Source organism: Varanus komodoensis, unplaced genomic scaffold (assembly GCF_004798865.1).
Source record: "Varanus komodoensis strain SLA01 unplaced genomic scaffold, ASM479886v1 scaffold26, whole genome shotgun sequence".
Lineage (NCBI taxonomy): Eukaryota > Metazoa > Chordata > Lepidosauria > Squamata > Varanidae > Varanus > Varanus komodoensis.
The window spans coordinates 5,024,124-5,043,436 of record NW_025335684.1 but is presented as its reverse complement, the minus strand read 5'-3'; the positions used below and the strand labels follow the sequence as shown (position 1 = coordinate 5,043,436).

Genomic DNA, 19,313 nt, shown 5'->3' with positions numbered 1-19,313 from the left:
GTTGGACAGGTCATCCCTTCAAACAGAGGACTGCCCTCTGTAAAAAAGGACAAGTGGGGAAAGCTCTCTAAAGGGAGTCCCTCTCCGGGGAAGGTCCTCGCTAACGTCGATTCATCAGATGGGCTGCTCTTCCTTTTGCAGAAATTCCGTCGGGATATCCATTCCAGTCCCTCCCAGCGTCCTTCCGAAGACACTACCCGTATCTCCTTCAGCCCACCGCTGCGTCAGACGCGGACGGCTTGGCCCCCGATGTCCCGTTACCCTCTGGAGACCCAGAGTGCCTGGCCCTCTCGCCAGAGGTCAAGCCCCTCCACCTGTCCCCATCCAAAATCGTCAAGCCCATCCAGGCGGTGGAGGAGTCGGAGGAGTCGGAGGAGGAGCCGGAGTCTTTGGAAGAGCGGGTGAAGACGGAGGTGGAGATGGACGAGAACCGAGAGAGCGGCATCTCCGAACAGGAGATGCAGGCCCTCAACTTGGCCCCCGCCGTCCCCGTCCCCGTCCAGGAGGTGAATGGCTGCAACCTCCTCTTGCACCACAGCAAAACCCGGAGTGCTTCGGAGCACGAGGAAGAAGCTTTGCAGGGCTGCCCGCCGGCGTATCAGGTCATCACCTGCTCCGTGGAGATGGAGGCCCAGGTGGAGGCGGCTGGCGGTGCGGACGCTTGTCCTGTCCACACCGACTTCGACGGGGCCTTGCTGCACAGGGACACGGAGCAGGCTGGGGTGACCCTCCTGCCGCCGCCTGAGGAGCCTTCCCTGGCCGCCGAACTGCCTCACATCAGCTCTCCCCGGGCGAGGGAATTTCCCAGCATGCTCCCGGAAGAGGGGGAAGAGGAAGAGGGGGAAGAGCCCGGGCTGGGGACCCCCTGCTATGGAAACGAGGCCGTCTCCTGCCAAGTCCCGGCCCTGGACATCAAACCGGACGACCCCCTGGCCGGCATGAATGCCTTGGCTGCTGCGGCTGAGCTGCCCCAGGCCTGCCCCTTGCTGACGAGCGGCGGGGTGGCCCAGGAGGCCTTGGTGAACCTGGAGCTGTCCTCCAGCCTGTCTCCCGGGCACACATTCCTGCAGGGGATCACGCTGCTGAGCGAAATTGCGGAGCTGGAGCTGCAGCGGAGGAGGCAGGAAGTGCAAGGTGGGTTGGCCAGCGGAGGGCTGTTCTCCCAGGCCGTGGGGCAGCCCCACTGGGTGCAGAGGGGCCCCTCTCCACAAATGCCCCGGATTGCAAAGGTCCGGCGGAGGGGCCTGGCATGCCCACCGGTATCACATCACCTTAACCAGAATCGGGAGCAGCCACACCAGTAGCTCACAGCTGTATTACAGGAGCGATCCGGCAGGTTGATTCCTCAATATACTCAAAGCAAGTGAATTTCACAAAATGTAGAATATTGGTGAGCTGGGGTTTGCTGGTGCTCTTTCCCTGTTTCGGTCAAAGCATTGGTCAGTTGAAGGCCCAGGACAGTCCGTTTCCCACCATCCAGCGCCTTCTTTCATCTTTCTTCTGGGCACTTCCAGTTATGCTTTTTTTTCGGTTCCTTCCTTCCAACCCAAATTTTTTTTGTTTGCTTGTTTTAAATCTCCACGAATACCATGTTGTGCCAGGAATTTTGAACCTGCTGAAGCTGAGGGAAGAGGCTTGCTTCTTCCATAAGTGAGATGTGGAATTGTCCGCTCGTCGGAGTTGTCTTGCTGGATCAGCTCAAAGTCCCATCTAACTCAGAATCTTTTCCTATGGGAAATAAGGGTGGAGAAGGCAGCAGGAAGGGAACAGGTGGCTTTGAGCACGGGGGCAGGTGTGGAGCCAGCCACTGAACTGTGGTTTGCTGGTTTGCACCCTCCTTCTTCAGGTGTGTTCTCAGATATTTTAAACTACCACTTTGCAGGAAACCATAGATCGCCGTTAGAGCTGAGCTGGGCAACGAATGATAGGCAAGTCACAGTTTGTAGGCAAATCAGCATTTGTGCAAGTTGTAGTTTGCCAGGTTTGGTTGTATGGGAAATATATGGCTTGTCACTACAAACTGCGGACTAAGGGAGGGGATCTGAGTGTGCGAAGAGCAGAGGAAGGGCGCACTTCCGTGATAACCAAAGCCGAAACTGTCTCCAAACCAGGTCCGGAGAACTTCCCTGTTCGCCCAACCCTGGAGAGCCTGCTAGCAGCAGGCACGCAGATGCTGATGGAAGCCCTCTCGTCCCCCTTCATGGACAGCCTGAAAAACATCCGTCTACCTCGAGAGCTGAACCCCAACAAGAAATACAGCTGGATGCAGAAGAAAGATGAACCGGTGAGCAGTTCCGGGGCCCGGCTTTGTGGCTAGACATGGGTGAGACGGGCCGTGAGGTTTTGGGGATCGGCCCAAAAGGGAACGTGGGAAGGCAAGAGGAAGTGGAGGGAGCGGAATGTTCTGAGTTACCTTTGAGAAGCAAGGACATAAGAGCCAAGGCAGCCTGCAAGTTTTCCCCGCTCTCCGGTTGTTACTGTCACATTGCATTTCTGTCCCACCTTTTTCCTTTGGTGGGGTGCCCAAGGTAGCTTACACTGCTCCATCCCCATAACGACAATCCTGCAGAGTAGCTTAGGCTGAGGGTGAGTGCCTGGCCCCAGGTCGCCCTGTGAGGAGGACTTGACCCCAGGTCTCCAGCCTCTGCAGGACTTCCCTGCAAGCGTCGCAATTCGCTACAAAGCGTCCTATGATATCGTTCCTTGCAAAAGATGAGGGCAATCCGCCCGTGATTCGCTTTCTCCGAACGGCGATGAGGCAGCATTCCTGTGTTTGGGTCGCTCTTCCGCCCCAGGTGACGTCCTTGTGGTCCTGTCTTGCAAAGCTGCTGTGGGGCTGCCGTCTCGGAAGGGCTCCCTCGAGGACGGGGCTGGTCGCGCCAAGGCTTCCCTGTGGGCCTGGCTGGTCCAAAGTGGGCTCGAGAGGTGCCTGGGGTGGTAAAGGGAGAGAGAACAAGGCTTGGGGGATACGGGGCGAAGAGCAAGAAAGGGAGAGAAAGAGGGCTGGCCTGAACCTTTTCTAGGGTTTTGCGTAGAGCCGTTTTGAAGGTGGCAGGATGGGCTGTTGGTGGTCCCACAGGAGGTCCCATGCCCCATTACTGGGATGGCTTCCTCTTCCCTTCTTAGCATCCTAGGGCTGAGCTGCCTCCTGCAATGCTCTGCAGACTAGACTGGAGCCCTCACCGTCTTCCCTTCCCCTCTCTCCCCAAATCCTCATTGGCTTCCCGCTCCAGATGTACTCCATCAAGTCGGCCATCGAGAACATGGGTGCGATGGAGCTGGATTACAGGCTGAGGTTGGCCGAGCTGCAGCGGAGATACAAGGAGAAGCAGCGAGAGCTGGTGAAGCTGCAGCGACGGAGGGATTCCGCGTAAGTCCTTCTGATTTCCCCCTGTGGCTGGCTGGTCAGGCGCCGTCCAGATCTTCAGGCTTGTGCCTTCGCTCCCTTCTTTGATCCTCTCTTGGTGCAACGGATGCTTAAGCCAGGGCTCGCAAAGGTGTTGGGACTGGACCGGCAACCTCATGGCTCTTAAACGTGACGTGCGCTAGCCACGGGTTTGACTTGGAGGCTCTCTGCTGGTGGCGGTATTCCTGGTGGATGTAGGGCCGAGTCGAGATTCCGAGTTGAGACTTTTGGTGGATGGTCCAAGAGTAGCTTTCAGTTTCTTCTTCTCCTTCTCTCTTAGTTCTTTTCTACCTCTTCCTTCTTCTCCTTTTTTTTCCTTAAAAAAAACATTTTTTCCTAGTTGCTTTTGGTTAACAGTCAAGCGTGTGGTTTTTTTTAAGGGAAAAGCATGACGAGAAAAGTAGAAGCTTGGCGAGACGAGGGCCAGGAAGGCCCAGGAAGAGGAAGCATGGATCGAGTGCTCTGTCGCCCCCTAAGGAAAGAGGGAAGAGTGACGGCAGGAGTGGAAAGTAAGGTTGGCCTGTGGGGAAGCCGGGTGAAGCAGGGTCTCTGCCCGGGAGCGACTCACTCTCTCTCCAGCCTAGGGCTCAGTTGGCAGTGGCAAGCATCTTGGACCAGGAGAGGCACAGCGTGGGCCTGGCGATTCTCCCAAGGTGGCTTGGGCCCAAAGTGTGGGGCAGCCGCCGAGGTGTGGAGGGAATCCGGAACCAACCCGTGGGATGGAAGGCTGGCTGCCGCAGCCGCCGGGCGATAGGGCAGGTCACCGGACCGTTGGCTCACGTGGTGGATCCCCCGCTGCTTCTGAGCGATGGCAATGTAATATTATGTGTTTCTAAAAAGGGAACCCCAGCGCCCACCATGGATCTGTGTAGGGGCTCTTTTGGTCTCGCTGTGTCTTGTCTGTGGTGCTTGTTCCTTCTGCTTCCGTTTGTCTTTGCTGCCTGGTTGATGAACGTAGAACTTCTCCTTTTAGGTGCTTGGACCAGGTTAGCTTCCCCCCTCTTTTCTCTCCAGCTCTGTGCAGTTCAGGGGCTTCAGGAATCTCGCTTGACTGGATGTTGTGCACCTGGTCATCCTTGCTGTCTTGAGATGTCTTCCTCACATGGAGCTGGCATTGGCAGGGTTGTCAAGGGCTTCTAGGGCAATTTTTGCCTAGAGCCATTTGTCTGTCTGTCTGTCTGTCTGTCTGCCTGCCTGCCTGTCTGTCTGCCTGTCTGCTGCTTTCTCTGTAGCTGTGTATCCAGTGTGTCGTCATCCCTCCTTTGTACCTCCTGTGTTTTATTTATTCGCTTTGCTAGTTTGAAAAGCTTGGGAAACTCACTGACCTGGTTCTCACGTAATGGTCAATTTCTGGGTTGATTAACCCATGGATTGGTGAGGGTGTGCAAGAGCAAATGAGCACACTGCCTGCCACTTTGATTTCCAAGTAACAACCCAGGAGATTCTGAAGCCACAGACTCTGCATTGTTTAGGGGACTGAACAACCCAGAGATAACTCAGCAATTGCCTATGGCTAGTTGTTGGGTTAATTCTGGGTTGTTTAGCCCATCAACAACCCAGAGCTTCTGGAGTGGCCAGACATTGCAGAACAACCCAAGCAATGCCAAGCATGCAGCTTGCATGCCCTACTCACCCCTGCAATTTCTAGGCTAAACAACCCACAACTCGCCAGTGTGACATCCAAATCACAGGCATCCATGAATATGTATAATGTATCAGTCTAATGGAACTCCTAAAGGGTCGTGCCTTAACGCCCAGAGTTCGTATATTCCGGGCAACTTCCATTCTTCCTCTTCCATCTCTGCCAATCTTTGCCTCTTGGACTGGGCACTCTGAATTTATGAGCGTGTGTCCAGGGGCAACTTATTCTACAGAATAAGCTAAAAGATGAAAGAGCAGCCGAAAAGACGGGCGAGATAATCCAGTGGGTCATCAAGGAGTTCTCAAAGAAAGGCACTCTTTTAAAACTGAACAAAAAGCTAGATTTCCAGTTCAACACCTGGGGAAAGGTTTTAAGAGCTAATAACACCTCAGCTAAGCAACCAACCACAGGGAGGCCGGAGAATCTCCTTTCTGGGAGGGTACGAAGAGAAGGACTTGACAGGTTAGTCTTTCCTTAGAGGATGTTTGGGGCTACTTTTTGGTCCTTCCCTATCCTGTGATCTGTTCGGTTCCCTCTCAGTTTCAAGGGCTTCCCCAGCAGAAGGTCCCCCTGGCCTTCTGGTGCAGTGTGTAGAGGTTCTGCACACACCACAGAGGCAAGCAAGAGGGAAGCCACGGAATGGCTAAGCCACTATGCAGTGAGGGCCACGTCTTTGGGATGGCTTTAAAAGGGAACGCGAGAAGCTCACAGAGGGAGAAACCTAGCAGTGGCGACCTGTTTGGATGGCTCCGAGTACTGGAGGCACCACACCTGTGCACACCTGTGGCAGGGGACCTGGCAGGAAGGCGCTGCCTTGGTTGTTGGCTTCCTAAGGGCCAGGTGACCACTGTGTGAACAGAATGCTGGACAAGACAGGCCCTGGCCTGATCCAGCAAGGCCCTTCACGTGCTCCCACGAGTAAGGCGTTCTTGAGGCTTTGCCTCCTCAGGAGCCAGGGATGTTGGACAGGGTCCCCTCGCTGGAGGCAAGCCACATGCAAAACGAAGAGGAGATGGCTGCCGCTTCCTCCTGGCCAGTCCTGGGCTGGTTATAAGGCAAGCGGGAAGCTGTAGGCCAGCAGAGGAAGGTCAAGGTCTCTTCTCGCTGATGCCAGACCATGGGACACGGAATAATCCGTTCCAGTTGCGACCACCCAGATCCAGGCTGGGCATCAGGAAGAGCTTCCTCACTGTCAGAGCAATACGACAGGGGATCCAGCTGCCTGGAGAGGTGGGGGGCTCTCCCACACTGGAGGCATTCAAGGAGAAGCTGGGCAGCCCTCTGAGTGGGAGGGTGTGACGTGGTGTCCTGCAACAGCAGGGGGCTGGACTAGATGGCCTTCTTGGTCCCTTCCAGCTCTACTATTCTGTGATCTTATAGAAAGATTCTATGTGTACGGGGTCAAAACAGAGGCCTGGTTTCTTTTCCCAGCAATAGCAACAGTGGGATAAATGATTGCTTGCTGGTCAGAAGGGAGCTTCCTTGCCTTAACTCCCTGTGGGACAGGCATTCCCAGTTTTTTTTAATAATATTGCAATATAATATTAATCGTCCAAAATGTGGAGGCAGCGTGGATGCATCCCACTTCTGTAAATCACTGCCAGGTTTTCTACGTGGCACCTCAAGCTAGGAACAGTGGGTGCAGGGGCTTCAGACCCCACGTCCAATTGTGGCCAGTATCTCTCGAAGTGTCGGATCAGAAGCGAGGGAGGCGTTGCAGAGCCGCGACTTCTCCTGCCTGCGTGTGAGATCCTTCAGGGCAGTGACGATGGGCCCATTCACCATCTCGCCCCCACTTTTTACATCTGATTTTCAGGCTGAGCAAGTCCTTACTGCTCTCGGAAGACTCGGAGACGGGTGAAGGGACGCGGAAGAGACACCGGGGCATCCTCCTGGACGAGGAAGACGATGTGGAGAGCAGGAGCGGCAAGGGGAAAAGCAGGAATCGCAACTGGGATGAGCAGGATGTGTTGACGAATTTCTCCAGTGAGGTAGGTCGCTGTGGTTCAAAAGAAAACCATCATCTTCATCATCTTCATCATCTCCACAGTGCCCATTAGTCAAAGCTCTCTGGGTGGTTCCCACAAGAATTTGTAAACATAGGTGCAATATAAAAACAGATCACAATAAGAATACAAATTCAAGAAATGCAAGAGAACCTTCCAATGCATGACACTTAAAATATTTCAAGTGACAACAATACCAATTAAAAATGAGACCTGTTAAAACAACTCACTGGGCCCTCATTTGCTATGAAAGGTCTGGGGGTACAGGGCAGTCTTGAGAAGGGACCAGAAAGATGACGATATAGGTACCAGGTGGGTCTCAGTGGAGCAAACCATTCCGCTCCAGCGTTGTGTTTGAGTTTATACGGTCCCCTGTGCCAGGGACATACCACCAGGGTGACTCTTCTTGGGGAATCCATCCCTGCATACCCACAGCAGGGTTACGTTTTATAAACCATTCTTCAGATTATGGTTAAACGTAAAGGAATCATCCCTGTATGATTTTGGCTGCGGTTGCCACATCTTAACTCTGCACCATTTTGGATGATCTTACCGTGAAGGTTGGGAGAGGCACATGTCCAAGTTCTTTAAGACACGCATTTGTGCCTTTCATGGAATGAAGACATGTATAAGGGCCCCTGCAGCGTCATGGCAGAATGACAGGGAAACATCTTCATAAGATGCGCGGTTCCTTTCGTGAATCCTCACATGAGTTCAGGGCAAAGCCTGGTTTGCTCCTAGAGCCACACCATTGATTCCCCATTCTCATTTCTGCTAATAAAGCACGTGTGTGTTTTTCCTTGTGGCATATTTTTGTTTTCCTTGGATTGTGTGATTCTGTTTTTTGTGTAGCATTGAATTATGCTTTCCATCCCTTTGGAAAGAGGACGTCAGTATTCACATAGTAACCTTCATATCATCCTTCAGCATCCTCTCATTTATGCCTTAAATTTGATGGGAATGGCTGGAAAGGAGCAGTTTTGTTCCTTAGCTGTTCTGGGGTTCTGGCAGCCAGTTCCTTTTCCTCTGGTTTAATTCCGTTCAGAAATTCCTATTCCAAGACGTAGATAAGGAGGGCTTTGTGCATGATGTCCAGGTCCAGATAGAGCTCTTGCTCTCCTTCATCTGTTTATACAGTTGCCCCTGTCTAAGTTTGCTGGAATCGATGGCGGTGCTGGAAACTGGCTGGGACCTTTTAGAGCAACCTTACAGAGTGCAGGTTCTATAAAAAGCAGCCCTCTAGAGAAAACGGGGGGCTTGTGGGGTGGCAGAGATCGTGGCTGCCAAGTTCGGAGGCTTACGAGCAGCTACCGTGGGGGCAGTAGAGTTGCCCCCAGAGGAGATTAGAAGGGGCAGGTCCCCCTGGGCAACTGCCGTCCTCACCCTAGCCGGTGCTCTCTCACAGAATGCCGGTTTGCTCAGGTTGTGAGCTCAGTGGGCAAGGCCCAGCAGGACTGGCACGGGCTGTTCCCAAACGGAGCATGGCTGGCCCCCCTCAGGCTGGTGCTCTTCACGTGCTGGGCACCGTGCCCCCCACCTGTTGCCCAGCGTTTCTGGAAAGCACCAGGCGAGGGAAGACGGCTCGAGGCGGAGCGCTGGGATCCTTGGCCACGCTCTCGAGTTCCTTAGGGCAGGGGTGCAGAAGGACAGGCGGGGTGGGGGTCCCCAGTGTGTCCGCCCAGGGATTCATCCGGGTCCGTCGTACATGCCACAAGGACCACGCTCGCTCTCCCCGGACTGCTCGTGGCTTCCCGGCTTTTGTGCCATTTCCCTGCAATTCTGAACGCTTGAAATGCGTTTCGTGAGGCCTGGTCACTGGCCTTAAGAGCTTCAGTGTCAGCGTGTCTGCATTTGAGCCTCCCCCCATTGCCTTTGTCCTTCACGTCCCTCGAGCGAGGCACCCAGGAACTTTTCTGAAATTGGGTTTGATCCTCAGAAAGTGCAACACACTTGATGGAGAGCTCCCTGGAGGAGTAAGGATTTTCTGCAGGCCAAAAGTTTGAGTAAAGGAAAATGCAGTCAGCCACAAAAGGTTGAGCTGGAGGTATTTGCCACGCGTTTGCTCATGCTTATTGCCTTTCTCCCTTTCTGTAGTTAAAAATTAAGAAGAAGAAGCTGGCTTCCGAACAGGAGCAGCTGGTGAGCAAGCTGGACAAGGCCCTGTCCCTCACCAGGCACAAACTGAAGTCTCCTTTTAAGTACGCAGACAGCTCTGTTGGGAGGCAAAAAAATGGCGGATGTTATGGCAGTCGGTACCTGTCACATCACGAGGCCTTGCTCAGCAAGGACGAAAAGAAGAACTTGGCCAAAACCTTGAGCTTCTCGCTGAAATCTTCCAAAGAAGGTAAAAACAAAATGGCCAGCAAGATGAAGAAGATGGAAGAGGGTCTAAGAGTCAAGGCTCACTCAAAGGTTTCCGGCTCACCAGCGATATCTGAAGTCAGCAGCTATTCATATAGTAAGTAGCTTCGTGAGTGGGGGCGGGGACGGTATCTTGCCTTCATGTTTCTGACTGGCATTGGTAGGACTCAAGGTTTGGTCTCGGACGCCTCGTAGTTACGGTAATTGAGTTTCGGTTTGCAATGGGGCTTGGAGTGTATGAGCAGGAAAGGTCAGACCAGGCCGATCGCAGACATGAGTTCACTCCAAACTGAGCAAGGGTTTCCTTTCATCAAGGAGCTGCCTTGGAGGAGAGGTCTGTTGAAGGTGGTCAGTCGTGGTGACTGGATGGGACCTCCGGGCTCGGTAGGCATGTGCCACCGAAGACCAGCTGGTGGGGAGCGTCCGTGGAGACAGCTGATGTCCAGAAGCTCTGCTCATGGGCTTCTCAGAGGCCTCCTACTTGGCCACAGTGAGAACCAGAATGTGGGACTAGATGGGTCTTGGGTTTCACCCAGCAGGATCTCTCTCATGGCATTTTCCCTCTGTTGCTACCTGTTGGCTTGGGTAGAGAAGGAACGGCAGCTTTCAACACCCTGCCCAGGCTTGGTCCATATGTCACTGGAGAGAATGACACAAGCCACATTTGTACATAAATGTTAACCCATGGCTTATTTTAACCTGTGGTTGGTTACACTACCCAGGGTTTTTCTGACAGATGATCAAATATGCCATGGTATGTTTTCTACATTCCTGGGGCCATCTTCTGGCATCGTGACAGCCCAGAATGGGTTAGCATTATGGGCAAACTAGGCCGTGATCTTTGTAGTGTATGTGTAGAGTCTTAAACATAGGTTGTGTCTGTTATTCATTGTGTTGATTGTGGCTTGAGATTTTTTCCTGTTAGGAACCGATTTCTGTATTAGTGTGCATATGTCTTTTGGATGGTGGTGGTGATGTGTGGTCCCGAGAAGATGCAGATTTTTCTATCCTGCCTCCTCCGCAAGTGTTTTCCCTGCCATTGCAGATGCTGGTGTTTCTCGGCGAGTTGGGTAGAAGTGTGAGATGTAGGCCAGCAGATTCTTCTGTTCTCCGTGTTTTAAATAATAATAACTACATTGACCGCAGATACAGAATCTGAGGAAGATGACGAATCCCTGAAGGACGAGTGGTCTTCTCATTCCCCAGCCAGCTCCAGAGTGAGACCCCCTGGCCTCTACAGTGTAGGCGGCAGGAGCACACGAGGCCTCAAGGCCGCCAAGAAGGCCATCTCCGCCAGTAGGACTCTCAAATCTAAACTGGCTGCCAGCAGGAAGCAGCCGTTCTGCTTGCTGCCCAGGGAGGCCGAAGCCGGATCTTCGTTCAGTGACTCTTCGGAGGACTCGTTCGATCAAGGTTACTAGATTATAACAAAACCCAAAACCAAACGGTTCCCTGTCTGAATGAATGAGAGGGCGGGTAGGTGTTGTGGGGCCGAGGCCTGCCATCTTGGATGGGGCGGCCATCGGCCATCTTAGATGACGTGCATTATCCATATCCTTTTCCTGCAGAAGAGAAGTCTGTTTGTGACACCATCACTATTAACTATTATGCTTCTGAGAGCTTTAACTTTTTAATCAGCCGGAGGTCTGCTCTTTGCCGCACCTCCCTTTAGTCTCCCTCGACCCTCGCCCTTTCCAAACTCTTCTCGAGCAAAACCAGCCCCTGCGCCATCTGTTGTCGCCTGTACCGTTGCTATATGTGGCTTCTTTTTTACTTTCCAAATTCCCTTTTGGCATGCCTAGAGGCTTGGGGGCGGGGGGAAGTTTGTAAATTAGAATACGTGTTGTGTGGGAGTGCCCCTGTGATGTTTGTACTGCAATTTGGTACCAAGCTTTTTATTAAACGTATCCAGTTTGTTTTTAACTAAACCAGTGTACTTTGTCTCTCTCTTGCTGTGTCTCTCACTAGGTGATACACTCCTGCTTCACTTCATCCCACTGTCCCTCATCACTCCCAAAGAATTAGCCCCTCCCTCAAAAAAGGGATTAACAAAATTGTGGTGTTTTCTCTATTATTCAAATATCCCTGGCTTGCAGTTCTCTAAGGTGCTTTCTTTTCCAAGAGGAAAAGCGAATGCATAGGTAGATTTCTCCTTTCTCTTAAATTGTGATCTGTGAATAGATTATTCCGCAGTGCATTGGGCCTCCCCTTCTCCACCCCGCGAATAGATGGGCTTTAAAAGAAGAAGAAGAAAGATGCACATTGAAAGAGAAATGAAAAAAAAAAAAAGCTTGTTCTCCCTGCAGTCCTAAGGCTGGGATGCCAGTGTCCTTTGAGACGAAAACTGGCTTGCTTCCCACTCCTTGTTTCAATTGCTACCCCTTTTTATTCACTGCTGCTTTCAATTTCACTTTTGGAGCCTCAAAAATGTGCAGTTGGCGTCATTATTGTTGTTTCGCTCCCATGAATGTTTAGTTCATTCATGTTCGTGGTTTTTCAAATTAGCTTTTTTATTTGCATGTACGTCTTTCGCACGTACGCTGTTTCAGCCGTCCGGTGTGTGCGATCTCGCCTGGTCAATTTTCTTGCATGCTTCAGCTGTCGAGGGATGAAAGAAACAGAGCAGGAGAAGTACAAGGAAATTGACTGGGCAGGGCTGCATGTGAGTCCATTCATGCACAGCTGGCTGGAACCGCTGGCTGAGTTGTCAGTTGCAAAGCGGCAAAGAAGGGTGGGGAAAGGAGGCGACTTCACCTGCTTAGCAATTTAGGTCTTGCAGGTGTGGGTGTTGTACTGATGCTTTTCAGTGTCCTCACCTTTTTGACCCTCCCCTGAGTCGCCAGGTACTTCAGAAAGGAGGGGATCTTGGCCCCCGCCCCTCCTTTTATGGCTCCGTTTTGGCACACCTGTTGCTGCAGTGGAGGTGTGTGTGCATAATTTTCTGGAGGCGGAAGGGTGCTGAGCCAGTGATGGGTGCTCCGAAGTGCTCCTTGGGCACTGGCTGAGGAGTTGTCACTGGTGGTGACCAGGACAAGCCTGCAGGAATCGGAGAGCGCTTGCTGCTCTTGCCACCCCTGGCGAAATTGCCCTCCCAAATATAGGCCGCCCTGCCCCTCTGTGGACTGAACAGCCCCCAGAACTGAGAAGATGAGCCACCCTGCAGGAAGTGGTCTGGGTTAGAATGACATGGCCGTCCATCGTGGCTAGTGACTTAGCCACGATGGCTTGTCCTGTCATGTGAACCCAGCCTTTAGCTCAGTTTGGGCAACCTGGTAGCCACACTCAAGGGTTGAGTGTGGGTTGTTGCTGAACCAGGCGTTGCCAGTGAACCGTGGGTTATTGTGTTGTCTGAGCCCAGCTGTGCTAACAAGCCACAGTTCACAACCCAGCAGCAAACCATGGGTTCTCTTCAACTAACCATGGTTTGCTAGTGCATTTGGGCTCAAGCCAATGTGGAAACCCACATTTCAAGAGCAAGCGATTGGTCGGTGACACCTCACATTAAACTCCTACTCAGCCTTTGAGTGTGGGCTATTGTATCGTTTGAACCCAGTCTTTGTATGACATTAGAGAAAAGGCAGAGCATGGTAAATGTAATGCACATTTACCTGGGAGTAAGCCCTTTTGAATAAAATGGGATTAACTTCTGAGTCAACATGTAGCAGCTACTCCTGATAAAACATGTCTCCTTAGCCCAAATTGTGCATTTAACCTCTTAAAAATTAAATGTTGATGTTATCTGTGTTTTTTAAAATAAAAACCACCCAATTTGACAGTCAGATAATGTAAGAATTTCTGGATCCCCCTCCCAAACTTGCTTTTGCTTGACTCCTCCCCTCCCCCTCAAGTCAGGGGTTTAGGGAATGAAAGAAGCAGAGAAATCCTTTTTTAAAATCTGTATTGCCCAGCGATGAAAACAGAGCTCCGGAAAGGTATCTTTTGCTGCGGGAGGGGAGGAACTGGCGGGAGGAAGGGGGCATATACACTATTTCCGCAAATGCATATCTCTTTCTCTTTCTCAGATTAGTTTCATTTTAAAGGGATATTTGTGTAATAGTATTTTTGATGGCTTTCCCTAATTTTACTAAAACCATTAATAACCTCGGCTTTTCTAGCGTGCTCGCTTTCTCCTTGCAGCTGCTTGGCCAACCCCTTCATCCCTGACCCCTTCCCATGATGCTTTGAGTGTCTGTGTCGGTAACTTGCATTCGCTAAAGGAGCAAAGCATTTGGCTTGGCGTAGGGGCAGACGCTGCTCAGCGAAAGGTCCCTAGGCATGAACCCGAACCTTGTTATGTAGGTAGGCAAAATTCCCCCTTTTTCTTGATATCCTCTTTAAATCTCAGCAGTTCCGCGGTCTTAAGTTTACTTCCTCTGATTCAGTTATTGACAGTGAAAGTATGTTTTTCCCCCACCATATTCTGACCGTTCTTTTCTTAAAAAAAAAAGAAAAAGAAAAATCAAGGATGCTTAATTGATGGCCATTGTGATCTGTTTTGCAAGGAATTTTGTTTGACAAAATTGGAAGCGTGGAAGGGGCACGGGGCGGAGGGGCAGTCCTGTTCCTTCTAACCTGAGCTCCCTGGGAAAGTCTGAAGAATGAATGTACCTGTGTACGGCTAAGGTTGAGAACTCGGGAGTTCATTGCACAGTGGAATACAGGTGCATTCGGTCTCAGCCTCTCTCCAGCTCTTTTGGTTCAACTTTGGAAAGCCGCCTTTGGTGGAGGACTGGACCCAATCCATGCACCTCCACCTCCACCTCCACCTCCCTGGCACTTACATCTACAATTTGTAACAGCTGAACAGGGCTTAATAAATTGTATTTTGCTGAGGACTCCAGAAAGGACAATTGTCAGGGGAAAGATATTATCTCGGGCAAACGGTTGCACTCCTGGAAAAATGACAATGGAGAGATTTTCAGAAGCTGAAGATGCCCCAGGCCTCCTTCGGTGGGCTTATCCCTTAGAACTTTTGTGGAATCTTATTCACTAGGGACGTTTAGATAAGGTGCCCTTTTCCTTAGCATGAGGACATTGTCTTAAAAAGGAGCACCTCAAATTGCAATAGTTAAACCTTACCTGTTAATTAGTTTAGAGGCTCCGACACAGATGTTGACATTCTTAAAGAGGAGCTTCGTTCTCTTTAGAGCTTCTGCAATGAGGCTGCTTCAGTGATAAGGGAAATGTCTGCCCACAGCTTGACTGGCAGCTTCTGGCAAAGTTTGCAAGATTTCAGAAACAAACACACGTTTTCTGTTTTTAAGTGATGCACCAGAACTTGCAGAAGGCAATGTCTTAGAAGAGGCATTCCCGCATGCACATGGAGAACGCAGAATACCTCTTCCAAAGACTGTGCTTAAAACCAGTGATGGCTTTTCATTTGAAAAAAAATCTGTTGCCCACTTCAAAGGCCCTGTTTTCATTGATCAATAGCTTTAAAACAGACTAAACATTTCTGCCCCAGTTCCAAGTCTTTTCCCAATAGACTGCTTAGCATTTTTATGGAATGAATTCCAGGCCTGCTGCCTTTATAAGAGCTTCCCCTGCTGACACCGTTTTGACCGGAGTATATCTTTTGATGCCCTTTTGGGCAAAAGTGGACAAGATTAGAAATTGCGATTGAGAACATTTAATGCAAGGCCATCTGAAGTGGCCCTCTCCCTTTCCCCAAAGCATCATGCCCCAAACATTGATCGGTGGTTTCCTCTACCGAAATACTTTTCCTAAGGCTTGGTTGCCAGCTGTCAGATTTTTGAGCTAAAATAAGCCGGCGCTGCTGGTTCTCTCACTGCGCCCCTTTGGCTTTCGTTTCCATGCACCCCTGGAAGGCACCTGCTGAGATCGCCTCTTGTTTCTGGAGTCAGCAGCAAATGAAATGATTGTGGAGTTTTCTGCATTACACGTGCAAGCATCTGTAAAATTGTGAAGGAGAGAACCAAACATGACCGGACAGGCCAGTGCAAGCCAGGTGCAGAGGAGCCAAGAGCTGCCTGAACGTCTGTCTGCTCTTAGCCAGCTTTGTGTGCTCCAGCTCTGCTTGGCAACGTGATGGAACAGTGCTGTGTTTGCTATAATATATATAAACATTATATATATTTATTCATTTAACAGTACAAAATTAATCTTAAATGTGCATTGCTTCACCTTTTCTCCCCTCATCCCCCTTGCCCATGCTTTTCGCAGTCATCTTGTTGCATTTATGTGGTGACTTAACAAATGTCTGTCTGTTGTTTAACCAAGCTATTGTTCCCTTATTTTTGCTGTTATAGGGGCGGGAAACAAGGAAAGTTTTGGTACTGAATTGACAATACCATCTGAAAATTGGTCCTCAAATATCAACAGGGGTTACCTGTACCACACACAATTATATGCGGCCTATAAGACTTGGTTGCCTACCCTGATTTTTTTTGCTAGAATCTTGATATACTTCCATTAATTTTGTTTCTAATGGGTTACTACTCATGATTTCAGGATAAGAGAAAACTTGATTCATTTGACACAGAAAAGGCTTTCAGTTACTTTGTTTAAAAACTATGTTTTAGAAAGGGTTTATAATGGTTGTAACAAGCAATTGCTTATTTGCTTTTTGTGTTTTTGTGATTGCTGATTTTGCAGAGATGGTTGGCTGCTTTGAGGGTTCTGCTTTAGGATGGAAAGGTTGGGATGAGATATAACTGAAACATGCAGACTTCTTCTGTGAGAACTGCCCTATTTATCCATTATTATAAACTACTTGAAAAACATGAATTTTTCTTTAAGCCCCAGAACACTGTTTCATACATTCCTGTAAATTTTCCTATTTCAGTAACCTTACTAAAATAATTCCAAATTCTAAAACTTCAGTACTCATTTGCAAAATCCAGGGACAAGCACCAAAACAGGACTGATTTGCTGATGAAGTAGGGTACCCTCGTCTTGTCAGCTTCAGTTTTAGTCTCACTGTTTCTGCATATCTGACCCATGTTCCTGACGGACGAGAGAAAAACAGTTTCTGGGGAAAAACATGTTTTTATTTTAAATGCATGCATTTGTAGCAGCAGGGCAGTCTTAGTTAATGGGCTTTCTTAATTTAGACCAGGGCTTGCGTTCAAGCATGCTAAGTAATTTTTAAAGAGAAAGACATGCTGACTTTGTCCATGTACAGAGGACTTTTGTCTAACCCATAGGTATGTGTAGCCAGATCTCAAAGGATGGGTGACATGGATTTGATGTACTCCCTAATGAAACCCACCCTATTCTGGCCTGACCAAAATAATCTTTTTGGAACATTAGTCTTATAGGACCCCTAAAAGTTTCAGGCCATATGGCTGGAGACATCCTGCATCAGTTCTAACCTGGCCTCTTCCCCAACCCTCTTCTAATTAGGCTCCTTACAAGACCAGTTTGGCACTTCCAAAACCACCTTTTGCAACTGGTTTCACACCCTGGCTTCTTCTGAAGCTGGTAACCAGGGTTTCCCAGTCCAGATGTAATGGGAACCAGTGGCTAGTGAAAGACCTTTAGTTTTATTGTAAGCCGTCCCGAGATGTTCTGTAGGGAACAGGATAGAAAAAACTTTTAATCAAATAAATAAGAATAAATAGTTTTGCTTTTGGCATGTGTGAAAGGAGCAGCGTATTTGCTATACACGTGCCCAAAGATGCATTCATTCCCCACTTTATTAAGGCAAGGAATTGGTATGGCACAGGCCTGATGAAATGGTGCCCCCAATTCTTTTCTTGCACTATATTCTGTGTTTTCGCAAACACTTTGTATTTTCAAGCCATATTCTTTTATCAGAACATCCAAGAGCCTTTGTTTTAAAATATTTCGCCCAGGAGCCTGGCCCTGAAGGTGCTGTAGCCACAACTCTTCCCCATGTTGTAGTTTAGTGTGTGTCTGCTTAAAAGCAGGCCTTGAGATGGAGGGGTCTCTCGGAGAAGCAAGGAGAAGGAAACAGTAGCAGCTGGAGCAACTCTGACGCTCTTTCCTCATCTTCTGAAGACAAGAAATCATTTGGGCAGATTATAAACTTGCCCAAGAAAGCAAGAAGAAGAGTCCCCCAGTCTTTTTAGAACCATAACACGGATGACAGCAGTTGCAAGACTGAAGGGACAGTTTCTTGCTAGGTTTGTAATTTAGGCTCCTAAACTATAATCAGAGCAGGGTGTAAAAATGGATTGAACCTAGAGTAACCCCCCAGGAATAGGTGAATACTGAATCTGTTATAAATTGTACCATTTTGCATCTATTTTCTTTGTTTTCATTAAAAAGAAAAATCCCTTGTTTTGCTAGTCAGCAGTGGTGGAGGTTGGGCAAGAGGCTTGCCTTCCTAGACTCTGCTGAATCCTGGTTCTTGAGCCTCAGCCAAAGGATATTCAGCCCGCCTTCTTAGCCCCCCAGGCATGGAACTTGGGTGGCCGTTTTGTAAAAGAAAAGCTGAGATTCCAAAAGTGTCAAATTTTAGGGCAGTACCAAAATTGTACAGCCTTTCTGGGTTAGCATTGGTTGTGGAAATTGCGAATTCCTGTGCAACTCTTCCTGTTTGGGGATATATTGGACCCAACTTAGTTTGGGGACTGAGGCAGTGGGTGGGTAAGGATCTGAGAAATTCGTGGATCTTTTTTTTTGGGTGGGCAGAAAAAGTAGGCATGTGGTTTGGTTTGGTTTTTAATTTTCGGGAGTGACTGCCTTACCTGTGTATAGAATTTGTGTGTGTAATGTACAGTGGTATGTAACTTTAATTTTTTGCCTGCCATGAATTCATGGTAAGAGTTATTCTGGAGTTACTGCCTTGTGTCTTTCCATACTTCCCTATGAATCTTCCTTCTTTGTTGAAAGCCAGTTCTGGCTTGAGCTCTGAACTTTCCACGAAGGCCAACCCCCACCCACCAACAACCCTGGACATTGTGCTGGTGAAGAGGCTGTGATCGTCTTGGGTTGAAAGATACCCCAATGGAAACACAATTCTATAAAACATTGACTGTTGGGAAGTATAGAAATAGAATCAGTGAAATGACATTCTCCTGACTTGTAACACGCTTCCTGTCTTTTCCACAACAGATTCTAGTTCAGAGGAAGAGGAGGAGGAAGAGGCTGTGGAAGGCTATGGAACAGGCGGCCATGAGAGGTTGTCTCCTCCTGCGTTGGACGAGAGTGGCTTGGGTCTCCTTGCGAGGTTTGCGGCCAGCGCAATGCCGAGTCCCATCATCCCACCTTCCCTTTCCATCGTTCAGCTGGAGGCCAAACAGAAAGCCAAGAAGAAGGAGGAGAGGCAGAGCTTGATGGGTGAGTGGCTGCTTGATCGTCGTCACGGGATTTGCCTCCTGGCCTCCTTGCCTAAAAGCGGTTTGCGATCAGCAGACTGTGGATTACGTTGCCTGAGCCCAGCTATACTCACAAGCCCCGAACAACCCTTGAAGAGAGACCGTGGTTTATTGCTGGATTATGAACTCTGGGCTGTTTACCATCGATGCTTGTTAACTTGGCTGAGTTCAGACAACCCTGTAACCCATGTTTCAAAGACAATGGACAGCTTAGCAACAATCCCAGTCAGGGCAGATTCCTGGCGTGAGAGGGCTTCTTCCGGGCATATGGAATGAGCCAAGGGTTGTGGAGTTAGCATATTCAGTGCTTCCAACCCTGATGCCCTTCCTCTTCAAAAGCATGGTGCTTGGAAAGGCCTCAGATGAGAAGAGGGGCACGTGCCCTTGAGGAAACTGGCAGGCAGAGGCCCAGTGGCTGCAGCCTTTCTTTCCCAAGCTCAGTTCCTTCCAGCCACCACCTTCCTCTCACCAAATCGGAAATGAGCTGCTGATTTGCCAAAATCCCTGTGTTGGGCCATTAGTAAGGGGCTTGCGAAGATCTTTAGCCTGGCTTGGAGGCTGCAGTGAAGGAAGGGCTTTGGTAGGAAAGGTGC

The 19,313-nt window shown here is 49.7% G+C and overlaps 1 protein-coding gene across 6 annotated transcripts in view; it reads left to right on the top strand.

Annotated features, from left to right (window-relative positions):
- The window catches only part of TNRC18 (trinucleotide repeat containing 18), an 89,761-nt gene that overhangs the window by 47,296 nt on the left and 23,152 nt on the right, over positions 1-19,313 (top strand). For 5 of the 6 annotated variants that reach the window (XM_044433107.1, XM_044433105.1, XM_044433106.1 and 2 more), the window contains exons 9-16: positions 142-1,134; positions 2,112-2,284; positions 3,234-3,370; positions 3,787-3,915; positions 6,865-7,039; positions 9,149-9,512; positions 10,562-10,828; positions 18,458-18,682. In XM_044433107.1, coding sequence (XP_044289042.1) covers positions 142-1,134; positions 2,112-2,284; positions 3,234-3,370; positions 3,787-3,915; positions 6,865-7,039; positions 9,149-9,512; positions 10,562-10,828; positions 18,458-18,682 — 2,463 coding nt within the window. The remainder of the gene's footprint in view (positions 1-141; positions 1,135-2,111; positions 2,285-3,233; positions 3,371-3,786; positions 3,916-6,864; positions 7,040-9,148; positions 9,513-10,561; positions 10,829-18,457; positions 18,683-19,313) is intronic. The other variant, XM_044433108.1, reaches the window with a different exon arrangement.